This window comes from Patagioenas fasciata, chromosome 12 (genome assembly GCF_037038585.1).
Source record: "Patagioenas fasciata isolate bPatFas1 chromosome 12, bPatFas1.hap1, whole genome shotgun sequence".
NCBI lineage: Eukaryota > Metazoa > Chordata > Aves > Columbiformes > Columbidae > Patagioenas > Patagioenas fasciata.
In genome coordinates this window covers 10,662,855-10,690,599 of record NC_092531.1, presented here as the reverse complement: position 1 = coordinate 10,690,599, position 27,745 = coordinate 10,662,855, and the positions used below count along the sequence as shown (strand labels likewise).

General features: G+C 40.3%; 2 protein-coding genes across 5 annotated transcripts in view; one reads left to right on the top strand and one right to left on the bottom strand.

Annotated features, from left to right (window-relative positions):
- The first annotated feature begins 51 nt into the window (after positions 1 to 51).
- Positions 52 to 22,267, top strand: FAN1 (FANCD2 and FANCI associated nuclease 1). Of its 3 annotated transcripts, none has more exons than XM_071813839.1 (14): positions 52 to 156; positions 2,315 to 3,742; positions 7,890 to 8,030; positions 9,070 to 9,265; positions 10,663 to 10,893; positions 11,231 to 11,362; positions 12,499 to 12,607; positions 13,331 to 13,450; positions 15,772 to 15,936; positions 16,873 to 17,041; positions 18,898 to 19,001; positions 19,517 to 19,711; positions 20,082 to 20,210; positions 22,030 to 22,267. In XM_071813839.1, exons 2-14 carry the CDS (start codon positions 2,422 to 2,424, stop codon positions 22,165 to 22,167), a joined length of 3,150 nt encoding a protein of 1,049 aa, XP_071669940.1. In that variant the 5' UTR covers positions 52 to 156; positions 2,315 to 2,421; the 3' UTR covers positions 22,168 to 22,267. The 3 variants fall into 3 exon arrangements, with proteins under 3 accessions (XP_071669940.1, XP_065703655.1, XP_071669941.1); XM_065847583.2 differs by lacking the exon at positions 52 to 156 and adding an exon at positions 463 to 569; XM_071813840.1 differs by lacking the exon at positions 52 to 156 and adding an exon at positions 859 to 876.
- Positions 22,268 to 22,703: 436 nt separating this feature from the next.
- Positions 22,704 to 27,745, bottom strand: part of MTMR10 (myotubularin related protein 10) — a 39,487-nt gene continuing 34,445 nt past the window's right edge. For both annotated transcript variants that reach the window (XM_065847584.2, XM_071813841.1), the window contains 2 exons: positions 26,995 to 27,177; positions 22,704 to 26,473 (listed from right to left, as the gene is read on the bottom strand). In XM_065847584.2, the coding sequence (XP_065703656.1) occupies positions 25,874 to 26,473; positions 26,995 to 27,177 (783 nt within the window). In that variant the 3' untranslated portion in view covers positions 22,704 to 25,873. The remainder of the gene's footprint in view (positions 26,474 to 26,994; positions 27,178 to 27,745) is intronic.

Below are 27,745 nucleotides of genomic sequence, written 5' to 3'. Positions count from 1 at the left end.
AGCTGTTATAATAGGTCTGTATGTATTGCAGGAATAACTGCATTTACTGAAGAACTTAAGGTGTATCCTGCCAGTATAAATGGGAAATTATCTTTCGAAATTGTGATTATCAAACAGGGAGGACACAGAAGCTTTCTAAGCCTGCAGTAACTCAGAGTAAGCAAATGGTATCTTTTAAATCGTATTTCTTAAGGTGGAAATATTTCAGTATTTGCATTTTCCTTGGCTGAACAAAAAAAGTTAAGTTCTAGCTAGTGTCCCTCTGGGTTCTCCTTTGTAAAGAAAGATGACAGCTCGTTTTCACCGTTGTTGTTGAAGGTAATTTTAGATTTAAAGAGGCCGAGGTGTTTATATAGGTCGTAGTTGGTACGTTTTTGGTAAGAGGGCCGTACCCGTGCTCCGCAATCCGCTCCAGACCTGCGAGCCGCCATCGGCGGTGGATTGCTTTGGTCTGTCGCGGCGCTGCGTGCCGAGGGGCGGGCCTACTGCCGCGCGTGGCTGTGGCGGCCGCTGCCCCCTGCCCGTGCGCGGCCCGGGTCCGCCCGCCGAGGGACGCTGGGCCGCAGCGGGTGCGTGGGGAAGCCGGGCGGGCTGCGGCTGGGCCCCTCGCGCGGCCCAGGCGAGGGGAGGCGGCGGCCGGTCGGCGAGCACCCGGCGCGGGGAGAGTAGCGGCGCCAGCGGGGCGGGAGGCAGGAGCCGGGCAGTGACATAATGGGGCTCAGAAACCTGAGGCGCCGCCGTTCGCGGCGGGAGCGCATCGAGGGGCCGCCGCTTGCAGCTCCGCCTGCTCCGAACAGGCCCGGGGAGCGCGGCCCGGCCCGCGCGGGGTCCACGGCGTTCAGCCGCTATCGCGTGAGCGCTGCGAGGCGAGCAGCGGTGCGTGGGACGCACACGGGCGCTCTGCGTGGGCTCGAGGAAGCGGGTAGTGGGCACCAAAAAACTACACCTATACACAGCAAACAAGATAACGGCAAAAATGAGAGGGCTTGATAACATAAAATCCAATTGGTAGCTGGTCGCGAGTAGTGTTCACCAGGGCTCAGTACTGGGGCCAGTTCGATTTAATCTCTTTATCAATGATATCTGGATGAGGGGATTGAGTGCACCCTCAGTAATTTTGCAGACAACACCAAATGGGGTGGGAGTGTTGATCTGCTGGAGGGGTAGGAAAGGCATACAGAGGGATCTGGACCGGCCGAGTCCATGGGCTGAGGCCAACTGCATGACGTTCAACAAGGCCAAGTGCCGGGTCCCGCACTTGGGTCACAACAACCCCAGGCAGCGCTACAGGCTCAGGAAAGAGGGGCTGGAAAGTACCTGGCAGAGAGGGATCTGTGGGTGTTGGTTGACAACTGGCTGAACATGAGCCAGCAGTGTGTCCAGGTGGCCAAAAAGGCCAACAGCATCCTGGCTCGCATCAGGAGTAGTGTGGCCAGCAGGACTAGGGAAGTGATCATCCCCCTGTGCTCAGTGCTGGTGAGTGCCCACCTCCAATACTGTGTTCAGTTTTGGGCCCCTCAGTACAAGAGAGGTACTGAAGTGCTGGAGAAGGGCAACAAAGCTGGTGAAGAGTCTAGAGAACAAGTCTGATGAGGTGAGGCCGGGGGAGCTGGGCTTGTTTGGCCTGGAGCAAAGGAGGCTGAGGGGAGACCTTATCACTCTGTACAGCTACGTGAAAGGAGGTTGTAGCATGGAGAGTGTTGGTCTCTTCTACCAAGTAAGAAGCCTTAGGACAAGAGGAAATGGCTTCAAGTTGTACCAGAGGAGGATTAGATTGGATATTAGGAAAAATTTCTTCCCAGAAAGGGTTGTCGGGCACTGGAACAGGCTGCCCAGGGCAGTGGTGGAGTCACCATCCCTCGAGGGGTTTAGAAGATACAGAGATGAATTTCTTAGGGACATAGTTTAGTGGCAGCATTAGGTTAATGGTTGGACCCAATCTTGAGGGTCTTTTCCAACCTAAATGATTCTGTGATTCTAAGATTCTATTTTATATGCTTTCATTGAGTTTTATCTCAGGTTTTCACTTACATCAGGAAGTGAACATGGCATTTAAATAGTCAAAGTGTATAGTAGTATTTCCATGTTTTAAACCATTCCCATGAAGTCAGCTGCAGTGCTCAGCATGGCAATCATGATGAACCTGCTTGCCTACCTAGTGAGAAGGTAAAGGAACAGTTGCATTGGAGCAGTTAAGGTTTGCTTGACTTTTACACTTCCAGGGTTTTATTTTTTCTTCTCCATTGCTCATCCTGGTTGCATTTTGTACCTTAGAAGATCTTTCATTCAGTATCTTTTTTTTCTTTTCTTGAAGGCATGTCAGAGGATTCCAGATGGAAAATGCAATGTCAAGAAAAGTATTTTTTTAAGTAATACAGAATAAGGAAGCATGGTCTGAATGAAGTTGCCTGTGACATGTAAATGCTTAGAAATTTTGTAATGGCAGAAGCTAAGTCTCCAGACGTTAAAAGATCCCGAATAAGTTTGTCACTCAGTAAAAATAATAAAAAGAAAGGAACAACTGAAAAAGTGGAAGGTAAAGGAACACCATCTATACCTTCAGCATCCTTCTCCATTACTTCCTTTTTTAACAATGTTCCCTCTGCTGAAATTACCTGTCCCATCTGTGGGCAAATGGTACCAAGATACAGTATAAATAAGCACATGGATGAAACATGTCAGAGAAACCATGGTGAGATTGGTATCATTGATTCAACAGTCAACTGTTTTAAGAACCAGCATCCCTCAACTGCAAATGTAAACAATAATTCCAGCTCATATTTTTCAAAAAACCTCTTAAATCTAGAAACAAGACCTTCCAAAAGCAGTTTCTTGAAAACAGAGGAGAGTGCAGCACAACGATTTAGTCCTTATTTTAGCAATAGTAGTTCAGTCTGTAGTGTCAACAATGAACCACAAGCTCAAACAGTTAAAATAATCTCTTTGGGAAGCTTGGCATCTAAACTGTCCAGAAGACGTCGTATCCAGGGAGGAAAACAGATCGTGTATAAAGAGATCAACTCTTTACCTCCAGCTGTTCCCAATATGTGCGAAAGTGCTGCAGCACAAGATGATGATGAGATTTACGCTGAGTGTAGTTCTCAGAAGGAAAATCAGCTTGCTCAGAAAGCGCAGCAGGAACAATTTTTTTCAAAGAAAGAACCTGAATTTCAAGAAAAGATAAACAAATGTAATGGAGAAGACCTTGCAGATAGTGTTCAGGTATCATTACCGGCTGATAACATTAACGACAAAAGCTTACTGTTTGGTACAAGTAGCACAAAACCAGAAAGCAGGTCTGGAGGTGTGATGCTTAGTCCTGATGAATTTGAAACACCTCTAGCTATTTGTACTTCAGCAGAGCTGAACAACAGTTTGGAAGTCAAGACTCAGCCTCACAGTCAGGTTGTTCCTTCTTCCAAGACCAAAATGAACTGTGGTACACAAAATTGCTTTAGCAAGGATGATGTACAGGTACTTCCTGTGGAAGTTCATGAAGACTTAAAGAATGAGATTAATCATGCTTTGTCAGAAACTGTGGAAAAGGTAGAATTTCAAAATTCCATTGGGGACATTTTAGACAAAATAAATGAGGTTAGGTCTGTGCCCAGCTCTCCTGGTCACCCATACTACCTCCAGAATTTTTTATTGGTGCTGCAAGCAGTATTGAAGAATGAAGATGATGTCAGACTCTTTGATGAGCAGGATATGAACATTATAAACAAGTTCTGCACATTATCAGGTATCTTGTTTTTTAAAATATATTTTACATTGCATCTCCTAGAACTGTTATGTGTTTTTATGTGAAGAATACTATACTAATGGGGAATTTAACTTGATAAATTCCTTAAGGGAAGAAGCTCCTTTTTCTCAGTGGCTTCTTGTAGATAAACTTTCCTAATTTAGCTTTAATTGAAGGTAATTATGAGTAGTGGAGACTGGTAAGAAATAAGGTGATAATGATTATGTATATTTCTGGGGTTTTTTTGGAACACTTATTTTACTGTTTTAATACTGTTTTTTACAACCATCAGTCAACTTGCTGCTGCATGTAAGCATGTTTCCAAGGAAGGAAACTTGTAATACAGAAATACCAGTGTTTGTTTCTATAAAGTTCCAAATGATATCGTGGATTGACACCACAGGACATTACGAAAGAGAGTATTAAGGTCATGACTTGCTATTAGCAATTATGTGGAATTTTTCCAACGCCCATAGGAAGCTTTCAGTAAGTGTTTTTCTGATAACTTGTATAATGTGGGGAACGATAGAATGAGGTTAGGTCACTATATATGACATCACAAGGTGACAAAAATGAAGTGTTTGGTTTAGCTTTTTAGGAAGAAATATAGCCCTTATAAGTAGTTCACAATCTCAGTTCCTTAAAAAAAAAAAAAATCAAGTCAGTGGATATCTGTTTCTCTAAGAAGTGCTTAAACTGCGGTGGAACAATCTCAGAAATGTCTTTTTTGACTTAAGATCTTCTTCCAAAGTTTAGCAGCTGGAAAGGACTGTACGAGCATTCTTTATTTGCCCTACTGGAAAAGTCAGCTCATCTGACTCAAACCACCTTAAGAAATGGTTGCTAAAAAGGTGAAGAAACTCCAGAGGAGGAAGAAGGGCTCTAAACTTACACAGGTATTTCTGCAGTGGTTACCTAGTTACAGTTAGGTCTTACATATTATAATCATTACAATTATGCAGTAACTCCAAACACTTCAAAAAATTAATAATACTAACATAAATTATGAGAATATTGTAAGATGAGATCATAACATAGGACTGTATTTGCCAAGGAGCAGCAGGAGCGGACTACCCTGCATGGGAAGATGAGCCAGGAGCCAAAGGGGACAACAGGGCAGGCAGGGGCCACATCCTCTCCTCACCTGCAAGGGGCACAAGCCCTTATTGCCTAAAGAAGAACAGAGCGAATCCAGCACCAGTGCTGCCGTCAGCCATGCTCCAGTTGTGGTAGGGCTTCAGGCAAGTCTGTAAGCAACAAGACAGGTGCAAGGTGAAGCCAAGTTAGTAGGGTATCTGGCTAGGTGCTGACATGCCACAGCAGAGCTTAAGAATGCAGGCCGCCAGTGCAAGCTTAAATACAGCTCCTGAGCCAATGAAGGAAGCCCTGACAAAGGCTCACACAGCTCCTCCCAGCTGCCTGAGCCTGGCTTACACAGCTGTACTGTATCAGAGCTGGACTTGTGTACAAGCAACCAAACCTGTGGGAGCTGGGATGGGGTTATAGAGCCTATTGGTGCACACAAGGCCATAAAAATATTACAGTAGTTAACTTTCTCCATGTGAATGTGTATACAGTGACATCTTGGAGCTTGGTAATGCCTTGTTTGTGGTATGATAGTTAAAATGGGAATATATAAAGAATGGATGGTAAGTAATCAAAGTCTTGTTACTGGCTCTCTGAGGCAAGCTGTAGATGCATATCATTTACATTCAAAAAAGATTTAGGCATAACATTACGGTTAGGTCACTAGTGGATGCAGGCTTTTGATATTTTGACAAATACTAAAACAGGTGTTCAGGATACAGCTTCCTTATTTCCACAATCCCTTCTCTGGATGAGTACATGTTCCATTAAATAAAGGAAGTGCTTATTCCCCTTCCAGTAGCGTGATTTCAGTATTCTCCTCTCTCGGTTCAGAATACAGAAAGAATTACTGCAAAGTGCTGCTGATAAATCTGTGTCTGCACTGACTCCTAGAGTCACAAATAAAACAATCTCTCTTTGCAGGGTAGAAAAAAATGTGATGATGAAGCTATGAGAAGTGATTGGATAGCAATAAGTCAATAGACAATGAATTCTAAACAAGTGACAGATGGTTGTGTTTACCTTCAAGAAATCTTAGAATACTTTAAAAGTTCAGGTAGATGGGTTTTCTGTTCCACGTTAGAAGTTTCTACTTAAGCAAGTGTTGTCTTTCAGATATAACACAAGAAAACCCACAGACATGCTTAATTACTCTGAAGTTCCTTGAACAAAGGTGTTCTCCAGTATTTCATTATTTTCTACTAAAACGTCTATGATTCTTCAGTGAGTTATCTCTAATGCTTGTTATGAAAGGAATGATATATTTTAAAGGATTAAATTTGAAGCAATGCTTTATTCTTTCCTGCCCAGCTTTCTCAAAAGTGGATGGCCTTTATGTTGTATGTAGAGCACTTCCACTCTTTTAAGTACTGGAAACAGTAAATGAAAGTAGGGAAAAGCAGAGGTATATTCATAACAAGTAATCTGCAGTGCAATGTCAGATTTTATGCTCAAGATGAAATCTGTCTGAACTGAGCTGTAGTATTAATTATTTTTTTTTTTTTAATTCTCCATGTTTTTATTTCACTGCATGTTGCAATTGAAAGAATTGAAATGCAAGCACATAGTTCTGGTGACACTGCTTAATATACTTTGTGAAATTCTCCTTCCAACTTTTATGCAACAGAAAAATTCTGAGAAATGTTGATTTATAGTCACCAGTGAAACTGAGGTACAGAAAACTGAACAAGAGAAAATAACTTCTTTTTTTTTTCTGTTGGATTTCAATGGATCGTAGAGGGTGAACTTTTCTAAGAACTTCTGCATCTTTTTGCTGATAATATTTCAACCTAGAACAAATTTTTATTTCAGTGATACACCTGAAACTTTCTTAAGATCTACCAAAGAAAAAAGTCCCCCAAATCTTCAAAAGTAATGTACTACAGAACAGGATGTTTAAGAAGCAGTAAATTACTTGCCCGATACCTTTTTAGTCTTCTATTTGTCATTCAAATCTAGTAGAGAGAAAGTGGGCCTCACATGCCTTCACTGGATTGCAACCCTAGTTTGTCAGTCTCCATAGTCTGGAGAAAGGATGTTTATGTGTTAGTCAAGCTTTTCCTGTTTCCAGAGTTGTAAAAACTGGAGACAGACTTCAAAGAAGTCATAACTCCACAGAGAAAATGACAAGCGTATGCATCTGAATGAAGTTCTCTCAGTGAATTGATCCTGGAAACGTTTTATTGAAAAAAAAGACTGAATAAGTCTTTTTAAGGACAGGAGAATAGTTAAATGAACATGCGAAAGTTAATTGCTGTTTCTTAAATATATTTAGGACTAGTAGTCTTTCAGTGTCTCTTTTTATTAATGATCAGTTTCACTTCAGCAGCAGCAGACAGGGATAAAACAATTGAAGTTAATGAGGGATGAATTGAGTATTTGAAAGTGTGCTGAATGTAGTAACAATAGCTAGACTATTTTCAGCTTAGATTTAATAAGCTATTTTGTTGAATTTCAGCACTGTTAGTATTTTCAAAGTATTTTTTAAAGATACTTTGAGAGAGCATTTCCCTGATAAACAGCAAATTGATAGGAATTTCTTTACCATGTATTCAGTAGATATATTGTCTTTGGAAATATAAGAATCTGAAGACTACTACACAGAAAGGTATTCTGTGGTTATTAAATCATTCTGTCAGACTACAGCTTCTTTTGTTCCCCAGCATCAAATAGTTGGTTATTGAATGACTGTTGAAGAAAGAAAAAGACCTATTTAACATAACAATATGTAGAGTTTGAAAAATGAAGTTGTCTTTTCTGAGAAAACTAATTATTTCTTAAAGACAGGCATTTCCAAAATGCATTTCAGCAACATTCATTATCTACAAAATACATTGTAATGATTTTCTACCTACAAAACTGGAAGATTCTAATGAGCAAAAATTACTTGGAAAGGTAAGTTCTGGTATTTTACCAAGTCTGCTTGTAGAACGTGGGCAGATTTAAAGTGTGTTTTACAGGATATCTGTGTCAAAGTAACTTTTCTAGGTAAGGTGCATAGTGCTATATTTTAGAGTTTAATTTTCTTTTTATCCTTTCCTGCTTTAAATAAAAATTGCAGTTGGTGGGCAGAAGTTATATGTGAGACTTTTTCAACGCAAGCTGAACTGGTTAAAGGTGAACAAAATAGAGTATGGAGAGATAAGTATGGATTTGTCACCAATAATTGAAGAACTGTCTGAAGCCAGATTTCTGCAAACAGGTATGGCCAGCATTAATATATGTTTAAAATATTACAACTAAAATCTGCAGTTGTGTCAGGTTAGAGTTGAATGCCCTGCATGCCTGTCTGTGGCTTGAGAAGAGAATTAGAGGAGCAGAATAAAGGTTTCAGGTAATTGTGCTGTGTGACCTTATATTAATAATAAAAGCAGTTAGTGCAAATTAGATAATAGGGGCAGCTAAATGAATGTCAGGGCTATACGTGCGATGATAGGCCTTACACCAGCCTCATCTCAGACCATGACCTGTGCAGGCTCTGCGCATTGGTCCAGGAGCGCTGCTTTATATCCATCCGTACTGCTCTGAGCTGTCTTGCAGGCACCCTGTCCCTGGCCTTTTCCATCCTTGGCTGGCTGGACCTCCAGCCAATGCTGCAGGTGTTTGCTTCTAGTCTTGTTTGTGGCCACGTACTGTGGATGGATCTCAGATATAAATTGTAGTCTTGTCTCTAGTGTTATGTCTGGCTTGTCTCTTAGGCCAGCCCTAGGCCTGATTGATCATCATGCTTTTTCTGGGGCTGCCAGTGTAATCTCCTAGCAGGACTTGCGTTCTGCTTGTTCTGTTCACTGATGATGGGACTGCACCAGGGTTGGTGAGGACACTGCTAGTGCTGTAGTCACTCTTGACTCCTGGCTCATTCCCCACTGTTGAGCAGCTCTGCTCTTGCTGCTCTTTTTTTTTTGGCAGCACTTTTTTTTTTTTTTTGCATTACACAAAATTTTAATCATTAGGAAGACAAGTTTTTCTGAATAGCACTTTTTGTAACTTGGCAGAATTGTGTTATATTTGCTTTTGTTTGAAGTTTCAAAGTGCATTTTTTCTGATTATTCCATTCCTTCAAACTGGACCTTTGAAGAGAAGAAATGTCAAGCTGAACCAGCTAGCATTGATAATACGTGCTTGAAGAATCTAAGTCATTGAACTAGTACTAGGTTGTATGAATGTGCTATGCTTTGAGCTGGTGCTTGAGCGTATATGTATAGCACATAACGAATATATGTGGATCATTTTACTTTTAGAATCTGAACTGGAAGACCTGTGTGAAGGGTTGGATTTGCTTTCGGCCCCTGAGCTAAAAACATTGGCAAAGATCTTTCACTTGCCAAACCCAAATGGTCAGAAACAGCAACTTGTGGATGATTTTCTGAGGTTGGCAAAACAACGTTCAGTCTTCAGCAGGAGTCAGGCTGGTATTGGGACAGTGATTTTAAAAAGGTAACACTGTTTATAGTTAAATTTTTCAGGTGAATCTAAGTTGTGCTTCAAGGGACTCAACATAGATGCTTTTTGAAGAGAGGAACGCATTTAGTAAATTTATGAATAAAAAAAGGGCAGCATTAAATTTTGATTCCCAGTGGGTCAAACAGAAGGGTAATTAGACTTTTTTTTTTTTTTCCAAACTGCGTCATGCTTTTCAGCTGTGGGCATGATTATCTCCAAAGTTACTCCGTTATACAGAGAAAAAATTCTGAATTATTTAAAGCAAAAGCAGTGCAGAAAAAACATCTATGGACATGTAGGGAAAGTCATTGCCTATTAAAGCAACTACCTGGTGCTTGTTTGCTGGGTGAGCTCTTCTAGTAGAATTAGAGGAGAGCAATAATCTCTTTTTTTTTTGTGATTGACTTTGCACTTTAGCATAGAGCCTCCTTTTTGGCAATATTTTTAAAGGGAGAAGATTGTTTGCTTGACAGAGTGTTCTTTCCTGTGAGTTTTTTCACTGTGGCAGTCGCAGCTGATTTTGTGATAAGTAAGGATGTTTTAATTTAGAGAGCTGCAGTTGTTTCTTCCTTCTGATCCAGATATAGAAAAGTTCAGTATGAAAATACTTTGTATCACTTGAGATTTTATTTATTCTCTTTGATACTAGATACTTGAACTGCATGATGATGCTTAATTGGTATAAATATCTATAACAAATAAAATTGTTTTCAGAATATTGGGTTAAACTATACAAAGAAAGGCTAGAAAAAAATGTGTTCAGGAAATGGAAAGGAACCTGGGCAAATAAATTACATTCAAAAAATGTTCTTGGCACTGGCTTTCTCCGTACTCCAAGAAAAGAAGCTGCTCAGCCACATTGACTTTGAGAATGTGATGCTCTTTGCTTTAGCTGACAGCTGAAATACTTGTTATCCTATGAGACCAGAGAAAATTGTGGTTTAGATCTGTACTGTCCTGTGGACAAGTAACAGAAATCTTGTCTTGTATGAAGAGGCTGGATGAAGATGTGCTAATGGCGATACCATAAACAAAGGATCTCAAAGTGTGGTCTGTAAACATGGCCCTAACAGCAAACTGCATCTTGTTGCTTGTTGGTACCACCTGGCATAGCAACAAGGAGTAGCTGCACCCAAAGGAGAGTTAGTTGCAATTCTCTTCTGCTTGAAGTTCGACCCTAGAACTTTTTATTAGTTAATGCATTTCTTTAGCTTTTCACTAGAGGTCACATGCACTGTATGATTTCTCAAGCTGCTTCTTTCAAGGAAAATCAAGTTTACACATTAATTGGCTCAAAACCAAAATTATTCTCATACTTCTTCAGTATATTTGAATTTTTGTAAGTGATGGTAAAAAATCAGTTGTTATATTCATTTTATTTGTCCTTCCAGGGTGAAGGACCTGGCTGGAAAAACTGTCAGGGTCCGTAAAGGCCCTCGGGCTGTCTTTTCTCGAATTCTGCTGCTGTTTTCGCTGTCAGAGCCAGTGGAGGAAGAAGCTGGTAGTGCTGGCCAAGGCCAGCTTTTCACAGTCCTTATGGTAAACATGGGGCGTATGGTATTCCCCAGTTACACCATAAATAGGAAAACACGGGTCTTCCAGGACAGAGAAGATCTTATCAGGTATGGGGAGCTTTGGCAGTTTGGAAATCTCTTAATTTCTAGAAAAGCTTTACCGCAGTATTTGTGTAGGCAAGTAGGAATTCATCATGTAGAACTCCAGATGTAAATAGGTAGAAGTGCACAAAATAGATTCTGTAGTTTATAAGTGATTTTAAACATAATGTACCCTGCTGCGTAAACTCTGCTGATCCTACAAGACTAAGAATAAAGTTGGCTGCATGGTTCAATGTCTTGGGAGACTAGGAGGGAGTTTTTAAAAGGTATTGTATAATTTCTTTTAACTATAAATACTTTTTGACCCTAATACAGTTACTATGTTGGGTTTTTTTCCCGTTAGGTATGCAACTGCTGCTCATCTGTCAAATGATATAGCCACTGCAATGGTAAATGGGAACTGGGAAGAAGCAAATCATCTGTATATGTGTGCTAAAGAAACCTGGAACGAGCTGAAAAATCACCCCTCTTTGAGGTAGTAAATGGGAAACTAGCCTAGTGTTAATGTGAAACTATCAAGTGTGTTATTTTACTTTTGAATCTTTTCCTTTTGAGGGAGGCTTATAGGCTAGTGATATTACTTAAACATGATAAATTCAGAAGCTTTCATGTTCTTCAAAGCTTTGAACTTCCTGGTTGTTTGTTTAGCTTTTAAGCGATTACATGAAAAGGCCTTTTTTATAAAACCTAGGGAATGAGTTGGTAGGCACGGTAAAGCAGTAAAACATTTCTCTTCTATGACCAGTGTGGGAGAACAAGAGTTCTATTTTTCCACTGTCATAGTTTGTTTTTATGGCTTTCAGACAAATAGCAATAAGCAGAATTTAAAATTCACTGTGAACAAAAGAATGTTGCAAAAGTTATGGTAAAGCGTACTGAGTTATTCATCTCTTCAAACTTCCAAGTGGGTGTCATTCAGGAAATGTTACTAAAGATCTGAAAACTGAAGTAACGTGTATTTTTTTTAAGCACTGTTCATCATTTTTCCTTTAAATTGTTTTGTTTTCTGGCTTAATGATACACCAAAAGTTAAAGCCTTGTCTTTGGCATTATATTCATTGTTGTGGCAACTGATTTAAAACAGTGTTCGTTAGAGAGTCATTTGGAGGTCTATTCCATTTCACACTGAAGACAGCGGAAAAACCTATTTTAATTTCAAGAAGACATTAAAAAGACTGTCTTGAAACATAGAGGTGCCTACCTAAAGGGTGTTAGTCTTTTATGGCATGAAATGCCTGTTCTAGCCTTTTCCTTTTGTTCAGCTGTGTTTCTAAAGTTAACTGTCTGAATTATGAGAAGAAGTTGGCAGTAATAAAACGTGATATAATAAGTTATTGTTTTGCATCTGACGTAAAACTAATTAACTACTAATTCCACTGCTGAAACCAAAATGTGCTGTGCAAGTGCAGCCTGCAGCTGCTGCCTCAGCTAAACTCTTTTCCTGCATCTGGGTTCTTGACTATGCAGCTGGAATAGCCATTTCAGTTCAGTTTTGATCTAGAAGGCATTTAAATGTTGTGAATGCTTTAGGTGTAAGTATTCTTAGTGAAAGAATTTTAAGAATTTTGAAATGCCATCATTGAATTGATCTGAGCTGCTCTTATCTTTCAGCTATCACAGAGTTTTACCTGAGTACCTGCGACGTTTCACAGTTGGCTGGGTGTATACAAGAATACTTTCTCATGGTGTTGAAATTTTGCAGAGACTTCACATGTATGAGGTAAAGTGGTGAATAGGAATATGTGTTTAATGTAGCATTGTACATCAATTTAAATTTCTTATGTGGCTGGAAAATTGTTATAATGTTTTCTAGGACTTGCTACAGTTCTCTTAGCAGGTTACTTTTAAGGAAAAACAGCCTTTTTTTTCTTGCTGCATTAAGAAAGTTTTAAATGGTTTTGATTTCTGCTTATGCTTTAGAGATTTACTATATGTAATATAGCATAAGACTGTTGCCAAGACATTATTTAAAGATAGCTGTGTTTCACTAGATTTGGTTATTGCTTTTAAATAAGAAAATCTTGGGAAAAAAAGTCTGCTACAAAATCCCTCCCTCCTCACCTTAGGAGCTAACGTCTCTAAAGTCCTCTGATTTATACGTTAAAGCAAACCAGGTTATTCTGAAAAAGACTTTGCCTCTGCAAAAAAGGCAACAAGTAACATTCAGGTCTTTTTCATATACAATAAGGAATACAGAAAGGCCAAAAATATTGTATTTTTGGCAGCTAACCTTTGAGTTTACATAAAAATATTTCAGTTTTAGAGTTTTCAAGATATACCCATGCACCTGAGTGCATTGGGTGCTGGAGTAATAACGGGTTTTGAATTGTGCAAAGTTTTAGAGTACCCAGTATTTAGAGCGGAAGTAGCAAGCTAATTATATAATGAAACTTCAGCTTGTTTTTTTAACTCAATTAATAATGATACAATCCTGTCACAACAGGAAGCTGTGCAGGAGCTGCGGACTCTTCTGTCTCAGGATGTGTATTGTACTGACAGCAGAGGGCGATGGTGGGATCGCCTGGCTCTGAATTTACATCAGCACTTGAAAAACACTAAGAAGGTATCTTCACAACTGCATGCTTTAAAACTGCAAACGCTGCGATCATTGTCTGAAAACATTAAAAAAAAATTCGTATGAGGAGAACAATGGGGTAGGGTCTCTTGAAAATGCAGCTATTGGTAGGAATCCCAAGGACACGCAAACAGTTTTTCCTAAGAAATGGAATATTGAGTATACTGTCATCCTTGGTTGGCCTGCTATTTTTCTGTTGCATAGTAGAACACTCTTAGACATGAAGGATTGTGTGGAGTTATCAGGCAGCAGCTTCCTCGCTGTTCTGCCTTATAAATTTGCCTAATGCGTGAAATACAGAGAAATTTCTTGCAGTAAACACTTCTGCTTCCACACCTGAGTCATGATGAGGCCGTATCTGGAACGAAAAATCCAAACATGATCAGGAGGAGTTTTTTTTAATGTTTTCAAACAAAAATTAAGGAAATTAAGTCCTTGGCTAACTGTGACCAGTGGGGCAAAGGTTGTTTTCTGTATCTGGACCAGTTTTGGTGTGGGGTTTTTACTGCAGGGGGTCAAGCAGTAGACAACCTCATTCCTAATTTGTTACTTCTACACAGCTCTAATAGGGTTATCTGTCCTTAATAGCAAATTTAAACTGTTTCTATGGACCTACAGGAGAAACTGTAATGGACCACCCTTGGACTGGTAAACAAGAACATTCATGGTTTTAGATAGCATGTATTACGGACTATGCTTATCCTGGTCTGTTTAATACTGTTAGGAAGGCAGAGGATGGGAGAAGAGGTTTTGAGGTAATCTTAGCTTTTGGTGAATCTTTTCCCTCTTCCCTTCCAGCAGGACACACACACCAATAGGGGGTGTTTGTACAAGCAAAACAAATCATTTGTGCAGTGCGTAAACTTGCTGGTCTCAAGTCTGAATGATGCAGTTCAGGCTTTTAGAAACACTGTGTACATGCAAAGCAGTTTTTCAGTTTGCTGAGTGATTAGCTGGCATGTAGCTGAATGAGAGAAAAATAACCATATGGGAATGCAAGGATTGTGTGCAGGGATTATTGTAAATCTCTGTAGAACTTTCTGGCACCTCTGGATAGATTTCTGCAGCAGAATACAAAGGAACCAGAGAAAACTGCAAGCTGCAGTACAGTTTGTGCCTTTGAATTCTTTTGTGAGCCAGCACCAGCTTTTCACAGATTTTCTTTTGAAGAGCCACAAGGCATAGAAGCCACTGTCTAACTCATTTTAGGGCTCAAATTCAGTTCCATGAATTTTCTATGCGAGAAACAGCAGGTGGTAGTTGTATCAGCTGCTGGTTTTGAGGATTTATAGGTACAGGAGATAATGTCCTTTTTCTCTGTCTGTTAACATATAAAGAAGAAATATTGTCAATGATTGAAAATGAAACTCAGTAGGACTGTTTAGGTCCCAGTGAAGTGTGGGCAGACTGAAAATCAACTTTTAGCTAAGAGACAAAGTAGACCAATCTAATTAAACACATCTAAGACCAATTTGACAATGAAAATAGAGATAAAAAGAAGTTTTAAGTTCAGGAACAGTGGCAGCTTTAGAGTTATTTAAAATAAGCAGAGAATGACTTTTTTTTTTTCCTTGGTGTTGCTTCCTTATTTCACTAAGGCTATTGTGAATTGGGATTAAAATGCTTTTATTTTGTGTTGCATTTTAATTCTCAAAGTCTCTTAAAAGGGAATAATATCATAGCCTGACAAGCATCTGCAGTTGTTTCTTCTACCCCCACTATCAAGCTTTTTCCAGATTTGGAATGAGAAGTTGTACAAAGGCAGGTTTAGTCTCAGTTCCTTATTTATAAATTGGAACAAATTGCCTTCCTCAAATCACAGAAACTGTGTCAGATTTGAATAAATTTTTGGAGTCCATATGTAAGTCTGGATGTTCTTCAGTGCAGTAGTGCATTGGTCTGAAATCTGTATGTACACTCTTACACAAGTTATCCTTTTTTTTTATTATGTGCTGCTAAGAAATCGGTTTAAAAGTATTAAATTTATTTACCTTAGAACCAACTCTTATTTTCTGGTCACTTATGTAGAATTTACACTTCCTTAATCTTATACTGATCAGCAGAAGTGGAGAGTCATTTCTTTTTAATGTACTAGTGCAAATTTGAACCCAGAAACCTGCTAGTGCAAAATATTACTCACTAGTTAGAGCTTCAATACATCAGTAAGAAAGATGGCCTTGTCTTACATGCTGTTTTCTACATTCCCATTTTTGTGCTCCTTAAATCAATTGGTCTTTTGGGCTCAGTAAGTACAGACAGATGTGCATAGGTCTTTCTAAATTACTGCTTGTTACCTTGCTCTTTGCTAGGCCATTGACTGCATTAGGAACGGGCTGGCAGACCCGTTCGTACGTACTGGGCACCGTCTCGCTCTGTACCAGCGGGCCCTACGAATCAGAGACTCGCCAAGCTGCAAGCAGTTCAGATGCCTGCTTGATGACCTGCCAGTCATAACTGTGGAGGATGTGACACACGTACGTAAAGTTGATGGTGGATTCTGAGAAATAACATCTCATGAGGTCTTTTTTCTTCCGACAAGAAAAAAAATCTGGGAGACTTGTTATGTGCTATGCACAAGCCTCTGACTTACTTGTGCTGCAGGAAAATAAATACAAATGTGTTTTAAAACAAAAGCATCTTGTAAACAAGTATTTCTAATTATTAAATAGCTTCTTAGCTGAAGTCAGTCAGCTGTACATGGATTTAATTTGCACTGCTTTGCTGAATATGTTATAAATCCAATCAGCTATAAACTCCACTAATTTTCCAGCAGCATTCTCAGAACCTTTCTGTCTGAAGAGTCTGATCAAATCAGTGCATTGCCTCTGGTGTCTTTAGGCCAAGCATTCTGTGTGTGTAAGAAAAATAGTAACCTTAGCATGTTGTCAGTGTTGGATTAATGTCTAAAAAACATAAGGGTGTTTGTTTTTTTTTTAAGTAACCTTTGGGAGTTCTACACTCTGTGCACTATGCAATAGGATGCACTTGCATCATATTGGAATGTGGGGGTTTTTTAACTCATTCTTTTCCCTACTGTTGCAAAGTTAATTGTATCTGGGCAAAGTGACAGCAGAGCCTCACTTGTTCTCTCGACCTTGTCACTGCGTATCTCCCTACATCCCTTCTTTTTCTCAGTCCAGAATCAGTCTCCTCAGTCATCTGTAATTTTTCTTCCTGGTCCTGCATATAGGAAAACTACATTACCATCTGCTCAGCATTTTTGCTAGACATTTTTTCTGAAAAATTTTCCAGTTTATAGAAGCTAAACAGAATGATTTCAAGGGAATGGCAGGTTACATTTTATTCGGTTGATTTTTTGAAACTGGAAAGGAGGAGTGTGTGTTTTAGGAGAAATTAAAATACCTTTGCTAAGCTTTTAAAATGCGATGCGATTCTTTTAACATGTTCAGGTTACAATCAAAGGAAAGATGTGTCCTCAGATGGGAATGGGAAAATCTGTATTTCTAATGGAGGATGTTGGGGACGAAGAAGGAGGCGAAGACTTCAGTGTATCCACAGTCATGTGCTCAGTGGAGGAGCTGGCACTAACTCATTATAAGCAGAATGGTTTTGATCAAGGTAACAGTGACTTCTTTATTTTTTGTGGTACAGTAAAATAACTGTGGAATTAAATAATCCATTTACTAAGCGGTTTAGTTAATAGACCAGTTTTAGCTGATTCATTTTTCCAGTTTTTAATCTGATTTTATTTCCTTCCCAAATGGCTCTAATATGTGATTTTGTTACCAAAATGCTCTGATATGTATTTTCCATATGACCTGCTTCTTGCCCTTTAATTATTTGCTGCCTCGATACACCTAAAGTAGTTTTGAAATGTGTTACAAAAAAAAGCAATGTCTCTTCTTTATCTCCATAGAAAATCACTTAATTTGCCTTTCCTATCAATGAACAGCTGGGCTTTAATTTGTGAGTGGTAAGATGCTAGCCGTGTCTTTTAAGGGAGTGTCATTAAGGAAAGGTAAACGTCCATTGATTTTTTAGTATGAGATAAAGATGAAAACAGTATATAGCATAGCGAGACACTGCGCAACGTCTTCTGAAAAGGCTTATTTTTGAGCCAGGAGAGCAACCGCCACTGATAGTGCACGGTAGGTGAATTCCCTTCCCTGAATTGTCATGGTCAGTAATAACACAGGGAGGGCAGTTTTTCCAAAATAGCGGTTGCTCGGAGAGTGGTTGAGCATTGGTCTGCTGGTGAGTGACAGCTTTTGCATCACTTTTCTTTAGGTTAGTGGTTTTTTGTTGTGGGTTTTTTTCTTCCCCCTCCCCATCACATTAAATTGTCTTCATCCCAACCCAAAGGCTGTGGTTTTGTTTGTTTGTTTTTCTTCCTTCCTTTTGCACTTTGTCTCCCCCAGCCCGCTGGGGCAGGAGGGGTCAGCAAGAGACTGGGTCTGGGGGCGCTGATCTACCACTGTTTCTTTTTATATATAAAAATATGCATGTGTGCACATATATGTGTGTGTGTATATATCTATAGATATATATACCTATACATATACGTATGTGTACATACATGTAAATATACATAAATATAATGCATGCATGTGTATGTACGTGTGTGTATACATGTTACACCCTTTGTGGGCTGGAATAAAAGCAATTTAATAAGTGACGGGGATTTAAAAACAAAAAAAGATGCAAAGCCAATCACTCAGCACCAGCAGACCAATGCTCAGCCAGTGTTATAAAAAATGTAGTATATTACTAGAAAAATGTTTATATATGTATTAAAAAATGGTTTGTATTACGCGTAGCCATACATGTATACATACATGTATATACATATGTGCGTGTATACGTATATGTATGTGTATATGTAGTCTGTGTAATGTAATTGAAGTTATATATTTACACACACATTTTTGTTATTAATATATTGAAATTTTAGTATACTGGCTGCGAATAGGTCTGCTGGTGGTGAGCTGTTGCCTTTTGCACCACATATATATGTATACATGTATATGTCCACATGTATACATATACATGTATAGCTCCATATACATATATGTATGTATACTTGTGTGTATTTATGTGTATATGTATAATCTAAAACATTTTAATATATAAACACTTTGTTATTAATGTGTGATTTTTCAGTGTGATTTTTTTTTAATTGTGTATTAAAATTGTTAAAGTTAGAATAGTAAATCTTATTTGTGATAGGGCATAGTACTTTAATCCTACACTGCAAATGAAGGCCACTATCCTGGAAACAGAAAGCGTTAGCAAATTGTGGAAGTAATCAACTGCATTTATGACTTGATGCTGTAATGTTAGTATGTACTGGCTTCAGCTGTTTATAAACCTGAACAGAGCACATTTCTGGTTTGGATCATGATGATTTAGTCCCTCTTCATATGAGACTGCTGTATAAATTAATGTTTCCATTTTTATTAAATTTCGTCCTTTAGGTATTCATGGTGAAGGCTCAACATTTATTACACTGTATGGTATTCTAATGTGGGATATAATTTTCATGGATGACATACCTGACGTTTTCAGAAATTCCTATCAGGTAGTTTTGAAAGGCTTTCTTTAGTTAACTTCTTTACCCATTGCTGCAGACTCTGTGTTAAAACCTTACTTGGGATTACATTAAAGTTTTATTCAGAGGGACTTTCCAGACAGATCTTGGTGCTTGCTTGGTTTTATTATTTGTTATATTTGGCTTGTTACTAAGGGGCTCCTTGGTAAGTAATTGCCATGTAAGTCAGGATTGACTATCAGATAGGGTGGGATTCAGCTGGCTAAATGCTGAATAAATCTGAACTCACAGGTCAAAGTTTCCTTTATAGTCAGTGGAAGAATACTGCTATACCATAGCAGTGTATGCAGCACTGGCTCTTAAAATATATGCAAATATTTTCCCATTTAATAAAGGTTTATGTGGTGGACATGCTCAAGTTAAATTGACTCAATATTTGAGTGTATTTGACTTGAGATAAATAAAATACAAAGCAGGGCATTCTCATTCTTGGAATTGCTGCTTTGCTAGCAGCTCCTCAGAGCTGTATTTACCTTTTTATACAGACATTCCCCCTGGATTTATACACTGACAGCTTCTATGAGAACAGGAGGGATGTCATTGAGGCCAGACTCCAGCAGCTTCACACGGCTTCCTCAGAGACACTGGCAAAGTTGATTGCTGACACCTGGACCACTCAGGAGGGAAAAGCAGCAGCACTGGTTAGCTGGGGGCGTTTTATTTCCCTCCAGCAAGTCCAGGTAAGTAACTGTTGTCCAGAGTGAGCAGGCAGTTGGATGAGGCTTGCTCTTCAACTGCACGTGGCCAAGTGCACTGAGCCAAGACTGCTGGCGATTGTGGGAGGGAGGAATGGCTTGCAGACCCCACACCGTTCTGCCTCGTCCCAAGTACTGTTACGCTTTTCTGATATGGTCACTTCTCCTGCAAAAGTAGTTAGGAGCACAGTAGGCAACATCTACCTAAATTCCTCATTACATGTTACTGAACAAAAAGCTGAGATGGGCCATAGAATATTCTTGTGAGATCTGGGAAATGGCTGTACAGGAAATTTTAAAAAGAAAAAAACAACACAACAACAAAAGGTGCTAACTGCTAAAACTTCTCTTCCAGAGCCTTGCCGCTTGCCTTGGAGGAGTGTTTCTGAGCGGTGTTTTTAGACGACTTTCCAAAGATCTACGCCATTGCAAAGGGGGACTTCCTGACCTGGTTGTGTGGCGTACTGACACTCATCACTTCAAGGTATGTTGGGAGATCATGGAAATAATAGTCAGTGCTGAGCTGATCCCTGCCCTTAGGTATAAAACCTTCCAGCTGTCAGCCCACACAAATTGTATTTTCCTGTTGTGCTGGAGTTAAACCTGCTCCTCACTGGCCCAGCAGCTATGGCAAGTAGCGGGTGATGGTTTATCTGCTATTCCGTCACATTTTGCTGTAGCTTTAACGGGCATAATGAGAAACAGCAAGAGGTGGCAAGGTGGTGGTGGTGGAGTTGCTCTTTAGATGAGAGCGCAACTACAATGTATTGAGTATTGTCCAGGCACGGATGAGGAGTGAGTCGAGAGTCTATGGGTGAAGATGAAGGGGCAGGCTGGCAAGGGTGATACTGTTGTGGGTGTCTATTATAGGCCACCAGATCAGGGTGAGGACATCGATGAGGCCTCTACAGACAGCTGAGAGCAGCCTCACAGTCACAGGCCCTGGTTGTGATGTGGGATTTTAACTTCCCTGATGTTTGCTGGAAGGACTACTTGGCCAGCCAGCCGCAGTCTAGGAGGTTCCTCCAGTGCCTTGACGATAACTTTCTGATGCAAAGGGTGGAGGAGCCGACTAGGAAAGGTGCACTGCTGGACCTCATCCTCGCTAACAAGGAGGGTCTGGTTGAAGCAGTGAAGGTTGAGGGCTGCCTTGGTTGCAGCAATCATGAGATGGTGGAGTTCAGTATCTTGTGTGGCAGGAACAGAATAGCAAGCAGAATTGCAACCCTGGACTTCAGCAGGGCAAACTTACTTTGGCCTTTTCAGGCAATTGCTAGGGGAAATCCCATGGGCAAGGCTCCTTGAAAGTGAAGGGGCCCAAGGTAGTTGGTTAGTGTTCAGGGACTGTTTCTACCGGGCACGAGATCAGAGCATCCCGACACATAGAAAGTCAGGGAAAAGGGAGCCAGGAGACCTGCGTGGTTAAACAGGGAACTGCTGGGTATGCTCAAGTGGAAGAGGAGAGTTTACAGATCACGGAAGGAGGGGCTGACCACTTGGGGAGAATATCAGGCTGTTGTCAGAGGGTGTAGGGAGGCAACTAGGAAAGCTAAGGCCTCCCTAGAATTAAACCTGGCGAGAGGGGGTCAAGGACAACAGAAAAAGCTTTTTCAAATACGTGGCGGATAAAACTGACACCAGAGGCAATGTAGGCCCACTGATGAACGAGGTGAGTGCCCCAGTGACACAAGATACAGAGAAGGCAGAGTTACTACTCGGCCGGAGGCTGTCCCGAGGAGTTTGCCTCTGTTGATGAGGACTGGGTTAGGGAGCAATTAGGCAATCCGGATATCCATAAATCCATGGGTACAGATGGAGTGCAGCATCTCCCTTATGAGGAAAGGCTGAGGGAGCTGGGGCTCTTTAGTTTGGAGGAGGCTGAGGGGTGACCTTATTAATGTTTACAAATATATAAAGGGTGAAAGTCAGGAGGACAGAGCCAGGCTCTTCTCAGTGACAACCCATGGTAGGACAAGGGGTAATGGGTTCAAACTGGAACACAAGAGGTTCCACTTAAATATGAGAAGAAACGTCTCAGTGCGGGTAACAGAGCACTGGCCCAGGCTGCCCAGGGAGGTTGTGGAGTTGCCTACTCTGCAGACATTCAAAACCCGCCTGGACACCTTCCTGTGTAACCTCATTTGGGTGTTCCTGCTCCAGCAGGGGGGTGAGATAGACTAGATGCTCTTTCGAGGTCCCTTCCAATCCCTAACATTCTGTGTATTGTTGTAGAACAGGTCTGTGGAGCTAGCAGTCTTAGTTCCTCCACAGGCACTTGACTGATCATCCACCTTTCTTTGTAGCTGGTGGAAGTGAAAGGTCCCAACGATCGCCTGTCCCACAAGCAGATGATCTGGCTGAGTGAACTGAAGAAGCTGGGCGCAACTGTGGAAGTCTGTCACGTGCAAGCTGTGGGAGCCAAGAGTAAACGCCTCAGTTGACAACGCGGGTCTTGATCGCATGGGTAACCTGGGTAGTTTTTAAAGGAACTAGCATGATACACTACTGTCTGCTGCTTATTAAAAGTCATTTCTTCTAAAATTCTGGTTTCTTCGAACAACAAGGAGCTGGACACACCAGAAATCTCAAAGTAAGAGTAGCATTTACTTAATGTAGAGTCACACAATCAAACAGCACCTTTTAATTGCGATAACCATGAAACAGCTGTTGTGCTGACCAGGCACATTTGCAAGGCCCCCTGCGCACCAACCTGCAAAGCTTTTTGTACAAAGTGTTTGGTTTCTGGCTTACACCTCTCTCCAGGGAGCAGCAGTTCAGCTATCCATCTACTTAGTTCAATGGCCATACAAACGGAAGACACTGTAATAGAATGTTGAGAGAAAATAAGATCATTTGCACTTTTTTTTTTTTATTAATTATCTTTCTACAGCCCAGTGTCCCTGCTTTTCTTGGAAAAAACAAACACACCCCAGCACTATTTTTTTTGTTAGAGAAAGCAAAAGAAAACCACCTGAGGTTCGCCATGGAAAGGTATGAACTTTTATTTAGTCTAATTTACTTCACATTCACAACTCAGCATCAGGATTTTGTAATCTTCCTGGCACTGCTACTTTACTCAGTAAATCATTATCAGGCACAAAGGGTTTCATTTCAGTTAAAATAGTGAACTCTAAACCATCACAGCAACAGCATTAGAAACCTACTGCCTAGAGCAATTTGAGGTACAGATTTCTGTCTCTTATGTTAGAGGTAAATTTAAGATTTCGTCTTTTGCTTAAATATATGTTAGATTTTTTTTTGTTTTAATGTCTCTCCATCCAAGAGTAAGCCAAAACCTTTGCCCCAGTTGCTACAATTTCATGAGAAATACAAGGCAGTTAACACTGAAGTGGTATTGCAGGCAGGTGCACATCAAACTTGCGTGCAGGCCTGGGTATACACATACACCAACACACACTTCTCAATGCGTTTCTGGAATGGAAAAAAATTCCTTGATACATGGCAGTAAATGGTAAATAGAGCTGTACGGCCATGATCACTAAGTCTACAGTAAGCTCCACCTCGCAGCAATTAATGACGCTGCAGGTCACTTCAACCGTATCAACCAATGTTCCGTATCCCACCGTGTGGTTTACAGTGTACTACAAAAGTCATGATATAACAGCCAGTAACAGCCAAAATAGTGCACGTTTTCTAGAAACAGACAAAAAAGAAGCTTCTTAGTAGTTTTTCTACTCTTGCAACACCAAAATGGCATTAACAGTATCTTGTTTTAAATGGTGAACAGAAGTTAAAATTTGAACATGTGTACATATATATACACACACACACACACATATATACAGCTGAATGTCAGTATTCTGTACACAGATGTTAAAGATATGTACTCACACCCAAAATTGCTTTTGAAAGTTACTAAAGATGTTCAGAGCAGTCCCTACTGAGTATTGATAAGGCAACTGTGTAGACTGGAGAATACTTTAAAATTAACATTTAGTACCTGTCTTTCAAAAGTAAATTAAAAAAACTAAGATGTTTAACTGAAGAGGAAGAAACAACATCTGCAGGCACACATGCACAGACAGACAGACAGCAGCTGTCCAGGTTCCGCAGCAGGCAGGGCCGTGTGAGCACAGGGCAGCAGAACCTGGTCCCTTGGCCCGGGACAGCGGGGGCAGCTCTTCCCTCCTCCCTGCAGGAGCTGCCCCAGCTCACCCCCTGCTTGCCTAAATCCCTGCTTCAACTGTCTAAAATTCCTTCTTACATCTGTTTGGCAAAATAGATATTTAGACAGGTTTTGTTTATTATAAAGGCATATTATTTTTAACCCATTCCCATACTATATATATAAAATACGAAGACCATCTGCAGCATCTGTACACATCTTAGAAGTGAAATGTAAAAGTGTCTGAAATCTCCTTATAAAGACAATCCTGCTTAAATATAGTACCCTTTTTTTTCCCCCCAAAGGGTACTACTTTTTTTTTTTATTCCACCAGCTGCCTGTGTGGAGTAATTTATTTACACATTTTTGGTACCTTTAAACCAAAAAAGTTATACTTTTAAGTGAAAAAAACAAGACAACACCATAGTTTTAAAATTGGTACCAAAGAAACTAAGCACACAGGTTGAGGTCTTTTAAGTCAAGTATCAGGCAGTAAAGCAGTAAGCTAATGAAAAACAAAAAAAATCACAAAAGCAAACTAATACAAACACTTGAATAATGAACAAATTGGATGACTGCTCCAGCAAGCTTGTAAATAAACACAACTGGTTTGTGGACCATTTAACATGTTCTGACCATCTTGCAGCATAATTAGGCAATTGAGGTGAATACACGTTTTTTCCTCACAAACAGTTGACCAGAACCAATCTGGCATAATGTCACAACACACATGTACGTGTCCCCACGCAGACGCACATGTGCACATGCACGCACACACACCACTCGGCCTCTTTGCATAAAAATAGGTTTTTGGGGGTCTGGTTAGTTAGAAAAAGAAGTCTGCACCCCCCATTAGCTCACCTTTGCAATGGAACTGCCCCCTTACCCACCAAACCAAACACAGGGAAGAAAGCAGCATACCCAGCACCCCCCAACAGCTCTGCCCGGCAGGTAGTTCTTAGTCTGGGAAAACAGGGTCCTGTATGCACTGGACATGTAGTACAAACCTTGCACCTATAAGGCCACTCCAGATGCAAATTCTCTACAAGAAATACTTAGCAATCTTAAACATCCAAAACGCACATTGTGAGTTGGGCTGTGCTGAATACCAGTTTGGTTTTACAAACAATTCAAGAGCTCCAAATCCTGTCCCTCCCTGCCTTTTTTTTAAACTGTATTATACTGTGTTTTATCATCATACAACTTTTTCTCCTCCCCTCACTAAGTGAGATGAGCTTCTAGTCTATCCTGTAAGGCCTTTGGTGCCTTAACTTTGAGTCAGCACCTGAAGGGAGGTCAGCTGCATCAGAGTAACCTTGCTAATGTTTCCTCCCAATTAAAGGCACTTCTAAAGCTACTACAATACAATATTGACAGTAAATGTTTTAAGGTTAAGAGTGCATTGTCCTGAAATTGGTTCAAGCTCATGTCAAAGAGCACAAATCTAATTGTTAACAAATACATTTTGGGGAGAGAAAGAAAAAGGAATGCCCCCGCCAGATACACACAGGGTGATGAAGTCACAGATCGTTAGTATGTATGTATGTATGTATATATGTATTCTTCCTGAAGAGGCAATCTGATAAGAGAGTTTGTTCTGAGATTTCAGCTGTTGGTCTGTGTCCACTACACCTAACTACTGTCATTTGCCAGGCGGTTTTGACACAAGAGACTTCAGTCACTGTCCAAGAAAAAGATATTTCAAGCAGAACCCTCATTAATGACCAGACCAAGCCTTTCAATTAGCTAATGTAATGCTCCATCGCATATAATGAGCCAAACCACAAAAATACAGAAGGAATTAGGGACCAGAAGGCCTAGTAGATGAGAACTACTGAATACAAAATTGTGCGATTTGAAGCATGACTCGCTCTGCTTTTAAATATTTGTGCAAAACTTACGTAATGTTTGTATAGAAAAATTATTACAGCTTTCAATGCCGCATTTAGCTAGCAGTGTTAACTTAGAAAAGACAAAATGATACACTGTATTCTCCCCAACCTTTAAACCATCACATCATCTCAGTCTTCATTTGCAAGCGTCTCAGTGGATAGCCAGATTTTGGCACCACTTAAAAATTTGCTTAAAGGCGTTCCCAGAATGCTCCGTCTGCACAGGTTCCCTACAGGAGAAAATGGGAATGAGGAGGAGAGAAAGTCGGGGGCCTCAGAGGTATCATTTAAATGACGTGCTCTGAAGTACATCCTGCTTTGATCCAGTTCCGAGCAGTTGCCTTGCACAGAAGAGTTGCTTTTGTGCTGCCGAAGGTTCCGGTTTAACGTGTCTACTTCATCTGCCAGCAAAGAAACTTTGTGGAAAGCAGTGATGAAGCCACCATGATTAATCTGGGCCTCAGGAACCCAGCGGAAGTAGCACAGTTTCCACAGTTTTATTTGTGTTCCAGAGGTGCGGGGTAGAATCACGCCGTGCAAATCAACAGGCTTTGCAAACCAGTCTCTGAAGTACTGTTCCATACTGTTACTCTGACTCTCTGTTTGTTGTAAAAAGTCTGGTTTCAGTTTTAGTATCAGAGAGTTTCTTCTTGGAAGGAACTCCTGCTCACTGATGATTCCATTTTTTAATGCTGGGGGGATGCCTCGCAATGTGGAGCTGTAGTTTTTCTGCAGAAAAAAAATACTGTTAATTTTCAAGGTTCATGTTCATTCAAATAGCAGATTTCCCTGACCTGCTAGCATGCATCACCCAGAGAACGTGATGTGACCTTTCAACAGTTCTGAGCTGAGTCATTACTGTAGGGCTCACAGGGCAAAAAGTGTGGCCACTTGAGGCCTTTAAAAAGAAATACAAGTTTCCTAGACTTTCTAAAACAATGAATGATTGAATTAGTCAGTATTCACTGAAAAAACCTGACAACCCTGGGGGAAAAAGGAGGCATATAATCACTTTTCCAGGGGTTGAAATAATGCAAATGTTAGCAGTGAGCTCACCTGTATCAGGAAATGTCCTGGAGCACAAGGCTCAACAATTTACATCTGTACCTCTACAGAAAATAATTTCTTTATGGTGGGAAGCTAAAAAGAAGTAATGCTCCTGTTGCTGAGGGTATAAAATGCTATGTAACAGTACATTTTTATGCATCAATGCCTTATGGTTAAGCACAGGTTGCCATCACTATAGTTACCTTTGACCGTTTAAAACTTTTCACGGCTCCATTGTGTACGCACGGCGCGCTCTTTCCAATATACAGAGGGTTGTGAAAGAGCAGGCGATCCCTGCTTGTAAACTGAAGAGACCAGTCCCAAACACAAGGAAATTTGAGGCCTTTCTCATCACCCAGCTGAATATTTTTGCTTATGGCAAATTCCTGCAACGTTCAGACATATTAAAAATCAAACAAAACAAGCTTATTCACACATCTTAATTATAAACTAGTGCATAACTACTGGGCAAAGACGAGCAGCAATATCATTAAGAGGTGGTTGCAGATCGAAGCACCAGAGCAGCAAGACAGTCTCCTGCTGGAGAAACAGCTGGACCCTGGATTTCATTTGTGCAATGCACAGGCAGAACCAATGCTTACTTAGCAAAAATTACTTTTCAAATATGTTTTTTGTTCGTTTACTCCTAAATCCTGCAAGCTGTTACTTTTGAGAATACACTAATGGTTCCTCAATGCTCTACTTCTAAGGTAGCTACCTACCACTTTAAAGGGAAAATATTTAACAAAATAACTAAGTTCTACTTTTACCAGCCATCGAATGTTTTCTACACACAGTTCTGATAAGCTCCATTTCTCAAAAACAAATTTAGCTGCTCAGTTTTCTAAATGTCTTCATTGGGCATTAGTATTTGAACTTCACACAGTCTTTTCCAACAATGTAAACAATTATGTCAGGAGATTTCAAAGTTTGCCTGAAGTGTGAAATTCTGTT

Bases quoted from the DNA above. Each gene is read 5' to 3' on its own strand.
- FAN1 (XM_071813839.1), top strand. From the start codon at position 2,422: ATGCTTAGAAATTTTGTAATGGCAGAAGCTAAGTCTCCAGACGTTAAA. The intron at 12,608-13,330 runs GTAAAGTGGTGA...CTGTCACAACAG, and splicing joins AGAGACTTCACATGTATGAG to GAAGCTGTGCAGGAGCTGCG. The intron at 19,002-19,516 runs GTAGTTTTGAAA...CTTTTTATACAG, and splicing joins TTTTCAGAAATTCCTATCAG to ACATTCCCCCTGGATTTATA.